The sequence below is a fragment of the Capricornis sumatraensis genome, chromosome 20 (assembly GCF_032405125.1).
Source record: "Capricornis sumatraensis isolate serow.1 chromosome 20, serow.2, whole genome shotgun sequence".
NCBI classification, from domain to species: domain Eukaryota; kingdom Metazoa; phylum Chordata; class Mammalia; order Artiodactyla; family Bovidae; genus Capricornis; species Capricornis sumatraensis.
The window spans coordinates 68,266,030-68,276,586 of record NC_091088.1 but is presented as its reverse complement, the minus strand read 5'-3'; the positions used below and the strand labels follow the sequence as shown (position 1 = coordinate 68,276,586).

At 58.3% G+C, this 10,557-nt stretch overlaps 1 protein-coding gene across 1 annotated transcript; it reads left to right on the top strand.

Annotated features, from left to right (window-relative positions):
- Nucleotides 1-500: 500 nt before the first annotated feature.
- On the top strand, nt 501-9,109 carry LAIR1 (leukocyte associated immunoglobulin like receptor 1). The gene is made up of 7 exons (XM_068993188.1): nt 501-534; nt 5,897-6,214; nt 7,930-8,046; nt 8,142-8,184; nt 8,268-8,305; nt 8,465-8,559; nt 8,963-9,109. The coding sequence occupies exons 1-7, from the start codon at nt 501-503 to the stop codon at nt 9,107-9,109; spliced, it is 792 nt and encodes a 263-aa protein (XP_068849289.1).
- The last annotated feature ends 1,448 nt before the right edge of the window (nt 9,110-10,557 follow it).

Sequence of the window (10,557 nt, the reverse complement as noted above, 5' to 3'; positions counted from 1 at the left end):
CGCCTCCCCCGGTTCCAGCGCCGCCCGGGAAACGGGCAGAGAACCTATGGGATAAGGTATTTTTAATGCACTTGACACCTCCAGGGAATGTAACATACATCGCAATATTAAACACTCAGAGGAGGATTTCGGGGTTTTCCATTTTCAATACGAGGAACCGTTGGCATAAAGTGATGCAAGTCCTTGCCCAAGAAGAGAGTCGGGACTGATGGTCAAGTCGGTGTTCTGCTCACGGGTGGAGAATGGGGCTCCCCCCTCGGGGTGCACCCGGAGAGCAGTTGAGCCTCGTGGGAGCCCAGAGGGAGGAACAGCTGGGAGCCGGCCCTGCGGCCCCTTAGCGGGAAGTGTGTGACGGGCGGGGAGGGCGCTCTTCCCCTTTGTGTGAGGCTGTTGGTTGGAAACCGCCCCATAAAGGCCTGGGGTACATCCCTTCTCCCACGCGGGCTGCAGGCTCCGTCCCTCAGTACCGACTTCAGGGCGCGCTGGGACAGGGCTGGGCCATGGCGCCCGGACCCTCCACTCTCCTGAGCCTGGGTGAGTCTGGGGGTGCCGGGCCGGATTCCAGGGGCAGAGGGGCTCTGCTCAGCCCTGACTCCAGCCCAAGAGACACCAGAGTCCTGGGGGGGCAATGTGGTTCCCCCTCCATCCCCGGGGCTGTGCCCTCAGCTTTGGCCCAGACCCAAGTGATGGGGAAGGTTCGGTCCTGGACACCGGCTGGGGGTGGGGTGCGTGCAGACTGAGCTGGGCTGGCCTGGAGGAGAGGGTAGGGTTGTCTGAGATTACTTCAGAGTGAGGAGAGGGCTTGCACTCAGATGTAATATTGGGGGGCTCGGGGGGGGTAGTTTGGGAAATGATGGGAAGACACCCACCCACCCCACGGCTCCTCGAGGGCCCCGGGACTGCAGCCCGTGAGGAAACCGCCAGGCGGGCGTCTTCTTACTAGAGCTTCTCTTCCAGCGCTCTGTCTGGCCCAGACGGCCCGCACTCAGCAGGGTGAGTCTCCCCCAAACCCCCATCTCCCCAAGACGGACCTCGATGAGAGCGGAGCGGACCCGGGGGCCTGGGGGCCCTGGCTTATGCCCCAAGCTGCTAACAGCCCCAGTACAGGACCCTGGCCTGGGTCTCCCCTGTCCCCCCTCTGCCCTCGATGACCCCGCGGGGACGACCTGACTCTCAGGACTGGGCTGAGCCCATCAGCTTGCACCCCCAGGAGCCCAGACTGCCCCCCGCAGCCCCGTGCAGAGAACAGCGCTCGCCCCGGAGAGGACCAGCCCGGCTGTCTCCTCCAGCCTCCCCTGCACAGTGCCCCCGTGAAGCCGCCGCTCCCTGGGTTTTCTTTCACTTTCTGAATCTCACCACCCAGCCCGGCCCTCCCCACCGTGTCTCCTGTGCCCTGCCCCTCAGCCCAGGGACCATCCTCCACGTCTGCTCTCAGCTCAGGAACCCCCTCCCTCTGACCCCCAGGGGGCAGCTCGGCCTCCCACTGCCCCCCTCCCCGAGATTCCCATACTCACCCCAGAGCACACGTCACCGCCCATACCCGTGGGTTTGCACAACTGTCTGTGAACGTGTGTCGTCCCTCTGGACTGTCAGCCCCAAGGGGGCAGGCGCCGGGGTGTTTCCCGTATTTGTGGATCCAGAGGCACATGGAGGCCTCAGTAAACGGATGGAGGGGACCTAGATGTGGTGGAAGGAAAGGGAGAGAATGAGGGGGTGAGGGGTGAGGGAGGGGGAGCTCTCCCAGTCTGTGTTGCTGAGTCTCAAAGGCAGCTGCCTGTCCTGGGTGTGAAAGTGTGAGGTGAGGGGAGCAGTCTGCAGAACGGGGAAGTGAAGGGTGTGTGTGTGTGTGTGTATGTAGGCAGGTGGGTGCGTGTATATGTATGTGTGTATTTAGGCAGGTGTGTATACAGGTGTGTGTGTGTGGTGTGTATATGTGTTTGTGTATATGTGGGTGCCTGTGTGTGTGTATGTGGGCAGGTGTGTGTGTGCAGGTGTATATGTGGGTGTGTCTGTATATATGTGTGCACATGTGTATTGTGTATGTGTATATGTGGGTGCATGTGTGTGTGTGTATGTGTGCAGGTGTGTGTGTGTGTGCAGGTGTATATGTGGGTGTGTGTCTGTATATGTGTGTACACATGTGTATGTTCATGGGTGCATGTGTGTGCAGGGGTGTGTGTGTGGGTGTGTGTGCGCACATGTGTGCACATGTGTGCGTGCGTGTATGTAGGCAGGTGTGTATGTGTATATGTGTGTGTGTATTTGGGCGGGTGTGTATGTAGGTGTGTGTGTGGTGTGTATGTGTGTTTGTGTAAATGTGGGTGCATGTGTGTGTGTATGAGTGTGTGTGTATGTGTGTAGGTGTGTATGTGTGCAGGTGTGTCTGTATATTTGTGTGCACATGTGTATGTGCATGGGTGCATGTGTGTGCAGGGGTGTGTGGGTGTGTGTGTCTGTGCATGTGTATATGTGGGTGTGTGTGTGCATGAGTGTGTGTGCACACGGGTGTGTGTGTGTACATGTGTACATGTGTGTGTGCGCACGTGTGCACATGTGTGTGCATATGTATGTGCATGAGTGTGTGTGTGTGTGTGTGTGTGTATGTGTGTGTTTGTGGAGGAGCTGGAGCGCAGGTCTGGTCCCGCATTCCCTGGCGGGTGAGGGTCGCTGTGTCCAGGGTGAGTCTGCAGAGACCATCCCTGGGTTTCCTCCATCCCAGTGTATTTCCGTGTCCTTGTCACTGAGGCTTCTGGAAACCCCACGTGTCTCAACTAGGCAGGGGCGCGGTGGGGGTGGGGGTGGGGGTGGGGGTGGGGGGTCGGGAGGGCTTGCAGCCCTGAATCAGGAAGTTGGCTTCAGAGTCCGTGAAGTCCCCACAGAGGCAGGGGCCAGCAGAGGGCGCTCCTCACTCACTCACGCTGTTGTCTTTATCTGGAGGTTAGCTGTGGTTTCAGGACGTGCACGCAGGTGTCAAGTTGATGCTGTGGGGGTGGTGGAATTTGTGGTATTTAATTTTGTGTCTCCTCGGCTGGCCCATGGTCACTTACGTGGTCAAACATTCTGGGTGTGTCTGCAAGGATGTTTTGGGATGGTATCAACGTTTAAATCATTGGGTTCTGAGCAAAGCAGACTGTCCTCCACAATGTGGGTGGGCCTCACACACCCGCTGATGGCCAAAGACTGACCCCCGCTGCACGAGGGGCTGCGCCCGCAGACTCTAACCCTGAGCTGCAGCTCCAGCTCTCCCGGCCCCCAGTCGGCGCCCACCCGTCAGACCCTGGGCTCGCCCGGGTGCTGCGGAGTGCACACAAGAACCCTCAGCCCCTGGAGTCTGTGGGGCCAGATCTGTGCCCCATGTCCTCCACACACACACCCCTGCACACCCCCCACACCTGCACACACCCACACCTATACACCCCCCCACATGCACACATGCATACACTCATCCCTGCACACACACACACCCATGCCCCCCACATGCACACACATACCTGCACACACACACCCCCCACACCCACACACATGCACACACATACCTGCACACCCCCCACACCTGCACACACCCACACCCATACACACCCCCACACACATGCACACACATACCTACACACACCCACACACACACCCCACACCTGCACACATACATACACACATACTTGCATACACACACACACCCCTGCACACCCCCCACACCTGCACACACCCACACCCATACACACCCCCCACACATGCACACACATACCTGCATACACCCACACACACACCCCACACCTGCACACATGCATACACTCATCCCTGCACACACACACACACATACACCCCCCACACACCCACAGGCCCCACACATTCATACCCACACCCCCAACCTCCCACGTATATACACACACTCATACACACACACCCACCCACATCCCCCACACACACCCACACCTATACACCCCCCCACATGCACACACATACCTGCATACACCCACACACACACCCCCACACCTGCACACATGCATACACTCATACCTGCACACACACACCCCCCACACCCACACACATGCACACACACCCCCCCACACCCACACACACGCACACACATACCTGCACACCCCCACACCCATACACACCCCCACACACAGGCACACACATACCTGCACACACCCACACACACACCCACACCTGCACACATGCATACACACATACTTGCACACACACACACCCCTGCACACCCCCCACACCTGCACACACCCACACCCATACACACCCCACACACATGCACACACATACCTGCATACACCCACACACACACCCCCACACCTGCACACATGCATACACTCATACCTGCACACACACACACATACACCCCCACACACACACCCACAGCCCCCCACATTCATACCCACACCCCCAACCTCCCATGTATATACACACACTCATACACACACACACACACACATCCCTCACACACACCCACACATGCACACATACACTCTCCTCCCCCCACATGCACACACATATATACCTGCACACACACACATACACACACACACACATACACCCCCACACACACCTGCACACATGCATACACACATACCTGCACACATTCCCCCCCACACACCCACAGCCCCCACACATTCATACCCACATCCCAATCCCCCACATACATACACACTCTCATGCACATACACCCACCCACATCCCCCCACACACCTGCACACACACACGTACACCCTCCCCACACACATGCACACACATATATACCTGCACACACACACACATACATACCCATACACACCCCCACACATGTACACACACCCACACCCACACCCATATATACCTGCATGCACACACACACACACACCCATACACATCCCCACACACATACACACACCCCACACACACCCACACACACATATACCTGCACACACACATACACCCATACACATCCCCACACACATCCCCACACACCCCACACACCCCCACACATATGTACCTGCACACACACACCCATACACACCCATACACACCCCCCCCACATACATCCCCCACACAAACACCCACACATATATACCTGCACACACACACACACCCATACACACACCCCCACATACACACTCCCTACACACACCCACACACATATGTACCTGCACACACACACATACACCCACACACACACACACACACATATGCACACACATATATACACCCCACACACACACACACACCTGCACATACACCTACCACACAACCTCTCCCAGCACAGGCAGCGGCCCTTCCCTTCAGACCCAGCACAGGTCACTTCCCCCACTCAGAGCCCTGCTTTCCTCGTCCCAGGAAGGACCCGGGCATCCCCCGCTGGGTCCCCCTGCCCCTCTCTCTGGAGCGGCTGTGGGCAGGGAGGGAGCTGCCCCAGCTTCTCTGTCACCTCCGTGTCATCCTGAGCAAGCTGTGACCGAGCCTCAGGGTCCTTACATCAGTGGGGAGGCTAACCGCAGTGGCGGGGATTCAGCTGCCCCTGGGACGGGCAGGGGGTGGGGCTGTCCACTGCGGGGGCGATGGGGGCGTCCCAAACTGGATGGGGCCAGGGCTGTACAACGTTGCAAGTTTCCAACAAGAAAAAGAAGCAAGAGAGTGAATTGCCCTGTGTGGTGATCTCCTCTGAGAGAATTGTGTGGTGTGGTGATCTCCACTAAGACGAGTGGGTTGTGTGGTGTGGTGATCTCCACTAAGATGAGAGAATTGTGTGGTGTGGTGATTCTCCACTAAGATGAGTGGGTTGTGTTGTGTGGTGATTCTCCACTAAGATGAGTGGGTTGTGTTGTGTGGTGATTCTCCACTAAGATGAGAGAACTGTGTCGTGTGCTGGTCTCCTCAGGACAGACCCTGGGGCCCTGCTCTCCCCTCCTAGGGACCCTGCCCAGACCCTCCATCTCAGCTGAGCCGGGCTCCGTGGTGCCCTGGGGGCAGCCGGTGAGCATCGTGTGCCGGGGCCCTGCCGGGGTTACGAGCTTCCGCCTGGAGAAGGGTAATAGGAAGGACTATGAGGATGTGGCTGTCACGTCCCGAGGTGAACAGGAGACCGAGGCCAGATTCCACATCACCACTCTGCGTGAAGACACTGTCGGGCCTTATCGCTGCATCTATCAAACAGAGTCCGCCTGGTCGGCGCTCAGCGAGGCCCTGAGCCTGGAGGGGACCGCGGAGGCCGTCTCTGCCCTCCCTGCAGGTGTGCCTGGGCCCCGCTGTGCCCTCCGCCCACTGGCCCCCACCCCCGCCCCCGGAGCCCTCTGCTTCTGTCCCCTCTGCCCATGCCTCCCCTGCCTCCACGCCTGGCTCAGCTCCCTGAGCCTGGTCTCACCAGGCAAGTCACAAGGTCCAGGGGACCCCTGACCAGAGCTGGATGGTGCTTCAGGGGACTTTAGGGGTGAGGCCCTGCCTGTCCTGTGTGTGGTCAGCCCCCAGGGTGTCCTGGAGTCAGGGTCAGTCCAGCACACTCTGACCCCCCACCCCCAGAGAAGGTCACCATGAAAAGTCTGGGCAGTGATGTGGGGCACAGCTCTGAGAGGTGCTGAGGGTGTGACCCCAGCATGATGGAGCAGGGCGGTTCCACCTTGTCTGGCCCCAGCCCCCTTTTCTCAGGTATCTTGGTGGTGTCCTGGGTTGAGTGAAGGGCATGAGTGGCCTGCGGTCAGATGCTCAGTTTGGAGAGGCGCCAGGCTGAGAGGGACAGACCCTGGGCAGCCCCTACACAGCACCAGTCCTTCTCCTGTCCCCCCACCATCACAGGCCCCCCTGGAGCGTCAGCTCCCCCACCGCTCAGTGCTGCTCCTCGGCTGACCCCCGCCTGGAGGGGTGTCTGGGGGGCGGTCTGTGCTGGGATCAGGGCGCAGCCCTCTCCCGGTCTTGGCTCAGGGAGTGTGAGAGCGCAGCACGGGGCTGGCAGGCTCAGGGCAGCGGGGTGTCTCTGACACTCATAAGGGTCCCGGGAACAGCACCCACCTGGATAGATGACCCTGCACCGGGCGCCCGATGGCAGTAATGCCAGGACGGCCCACTGTGGGCGGCCCTTCCCGGACCTTCTCAGAGCCTCCGCCCCTTTTCCTATGCAGAAAGGAGCTTACAGGTTCTTGTCCAAAGGGACAGGGGTTGGAAGGGAGGAACCAGCCCAGGGCAGCCAGACTGGACCCCAGACTCGAGGGTTTGGCTGTCGCTCCGCACCGCCCCCTTGCAGTCAGGGTCCACGGCGGGCCCGGCTCCGCGCTGAGAGAGGGACGGCGGTGGGGGGGTGGGCTGGGAGCCAAAGGGAAGGGACAGCTGATGGTTACACCTGAGCAGCCTAGAAAGCAGAGCTGCCCTCTCAGAAGGCCCTGAACCTGCCGGGGGTAGGAGTCCAGCTCAGCCCCCTTCCATCTCGCTCCCTCACTCCTATTTCATGCTGTGGAGACTCATGTCCACAGAAGACCCCATCACAGAGACTGCCTGGATCCAGTCCCGCCCTCCCCAGCTCTGTGCCCCTGAGCAAATCAAATCACCCAATCCTTCCACGTTCCTCGTTGCTCGTGTACAAAACCAGTAATAAATGCACCGACCCCGCAGCACTGCCTGAGCCTGGAGAAGCATTGATCTTATTCGTAGGAGGAGATATTTTCTTCCCTCCTCGTGGAGTGTGCTCTCTGGGGAAAGAGGGAGAGAACGGGCGTTGGTGTCGGTATTATTCCAGCTCTGCCAATGCGCTGTGGACCCAGGGCTTCAGCGCTCAGACCTGGCTTTGTAAAGCGGGGGAGAGCAAGTCCCAAGCCACAGGACTGGTGTGCATGTGAGAGCTTTCTTTATATCTGAGTGTGAACACCATAAGCACCCAGGATATGTGTGTGTGGGGGGCAGTATGCAGCAGGTGCTCCATAAAGGCATACTGCTGATAATCTGATTCCACCCTCCCAGCTCCCTCAGGCCTGTCGACAGAGCAGGTGTATATTCTCATTGGGGTCTCTGTGGCCTTTCTCCTTTGTCTCTCCCTCCTGGTCCTTCTCCTCCATCGTCAGCTCCGGAGAAGACGAGGTAGGTCTCAGGGACAGGGTGGGGTGACCAGGCAGACTGTTTGGGGGTGCTGGAAAGAAGCCTTCTCTTCTTAATTCACACCTGACTCTCCTCAGGGCCTCCCAGAAGCAAAGACGAGGAGCAGAGACTCCAGGGGAGGTGAGGACCCTGGGGATGACCTCCCAGCCTGCCGTCCTCTGTCCCCAGGCAGCCCTCAGGGCTCACGTGTTCTTTCTCCCCAGGCTCAGCCCAGCTGTGGATGTCCGAGATGGGACCGCAGGTAAAGACAAGCGGGTGGGGGGGGGACAGGTCTGGGAGGGGAAGCAGGGTTTCAGCCACACTTCAGGGAAGCGGTGTTGGAGTGAAGCATTCCAGGACGTTCCAGGCGGGGTGGAGACGAAATATGAATCTGTGAGGTCAGGCATGTTTGTCTTTTAAGTTCCACCTCAGAGAACTGAGCCCTGGTCCTCCTCGCATTCAGATGTGGCCAGCGTTGACAGATTTCCCGACATGGTTGGAGAGGTGGGAGCCTTGGTAAGTGTTTGCATTCATCAGCTAATGCTTTGAACCAAAGCCCCTGTGATTTAGCAGCTTAATAGAATCATCTCAGTTTCTTGGGCCAGGAACTTGGAATCTGATTGGCTGGGTAGTTCTGGCTCACCATCTGTTCTGAGGTTGCCATCAAGATGCTGAGCAGGGCTGCACTCATCAGAGGCTCGACCGGGGCTGGAAGATCCACTTCCATGATGCTCAGTCCCCTGGCAGCAGGCAGGATCTCACATCCTCACCACACAGGCTTTTCATGGTGGTCAGACTCCCCTAGAGGGAGGGACCCCAAGAAAGAGGGACAGAAGCCACAATGTCTTCTGTGTCCTCACTGTGGAGGTGACATGCCCTCACTCTGCCACCCAAACTCACCCTGTGTCTTTATCCTCAGACCCCTGCTGCAGGAGGCCCCCAGGAGGTGACCTATGCCCGGCTGAACCACAAGTTCCTCACCCAGAGATCGGCCAGAGCTGTGTCCCCGCCGTCCTCAGAGCCCATGGCCGAGTCCAGCACGTACGCAACCATTGCCAGACATTGACTGCATGCCCACCTGGCCTCTGCACTAAAGATGCAGGAAGTCACACTTGCAAAAGCCCGAAGCGGACGTTGGGTTTCCCTGTGGAATCATTCCTTTCTGGAAAGACATCTAGTCGATCCTCCTGCAGTCAAGAGCTGAAGTCCTGAGACCCCCACATACCTTCTAGGAGATTCATTAACTGTGTGATCCCTCCCACAACCAACTAGCTCCTTGGGGAGAAGGTGTAGCACTTGTTTCAAGAGGCCCAGCTATGGTGTCTGTTGGCTGTTTCCAGAGACCCAGCTCTAGTTCTTGGCTGTTTCTAGAGACCCAGCTTTGGCACTTGGCTGTTTCAAGAGACCCAACTATGGTGCTTGGCTGTTTCCAGAGACCCAGCTATGTTCCTACAGTTGCCCAGTGGATTCCTGACGTGTCCTGTGAATCTTCCACTGCCCCTGGAGAACCATTTTGTCTTCTGAGCTGACTCTGCAAACCTTTCTAGAGTGCGGGTGGTGATCTTGAATCTGGGCTGCACGCATGCAGCTCATAGCTGACACCCAGTTTGCTGGATCACACTCCACCTTGTTCATCAGTCAGTGTTCTCACAGGTCCAAGAGCGTCAGCCCCGCATGTGGCGCTGGGTACACAGGTTCTAGGTCCCAGTCTCTGCTCCACCGTCCCCCAAAACTCAGTGAGAGAAACAAGACAAAAACAAGACAATCAGTGTTTTCTGACCCAAGAGTGTGTCTGAGGGGACTTGTGTCTGGGTAAAGGCGCAGAGCTGCCCCACCTGCATACAGCTCCCATCCCCCGCACGCACAGGTCCATGAAGGCATGCACACACAGACAGACTTACACACATGCACACACTGTACACACGCATACACGCATGCAGACACCCACACGCATGGGCACGGTGGCCTGGCCGAGGGAGTTGGTGAGGCCATGACTGAACAGGGAGGGCCCCTCGGGCTTTAGGTCCACCCCGAGGAACCGGCAGGCCCCCGTCTCCCATCCCACCCCAGTTCATCCCCACTGGATGCCATGCATTCCCCAGACACGAGAGGGCCCAGCAGCTGTAGGACACTGTCCTTGACCTGACCGTCACCCCTCACCGGGCTAATGCCCGTCAGATTTGGGATTGGAGGCCATTCATCCCAACAAGCGTACACCTGCTGCTGTAACAAATTACCACTCACATAGCAGCACCAAACAGCGCAGCTTATTTTCCTACAGCTCAGGAAGCCAGAAGTCAGATCAGTTACCCGGGGCTGAAACCCGGGGTGGGCAGGGCTGTGTTCCTTCTGGAGGCTCCATGGGAGGCTCCGTCCCTTTACCTTGTGCAGCGTCTGGGGCCATCCACACTCCTTGGCTCGTGGCCCCTTCCTCCACCTTCGGATCCTCCCTCTGACTAGGACTCCTGCTTCTGTGGTCACGTCTCATCTCCTCACTCTCTGACCCGCCTGCTT

Coding starts and splice junctions, on each gene's coding strand:
- LAIR1 (XM_068993188.1), top strand. CDS start 501: ATGGCGCCCGGACCCTCCACTCTCCTGAGCCTGG. Junction 8,185..8,267: donor GAGCAGAGACTCCAGGGGAG/GTGAGGACCCTG, acceptor CTTTCTCCCCAG/GCTCAGCCCAGCTGTGGATG. Junction 8,560..8,962: donor TTGGAGAGGTGGGAGCCTTG/GTAAGTGTTTGC, acceptor CTTTATCCTCAG/ACCCCTGCTGCAGGAGGCCC.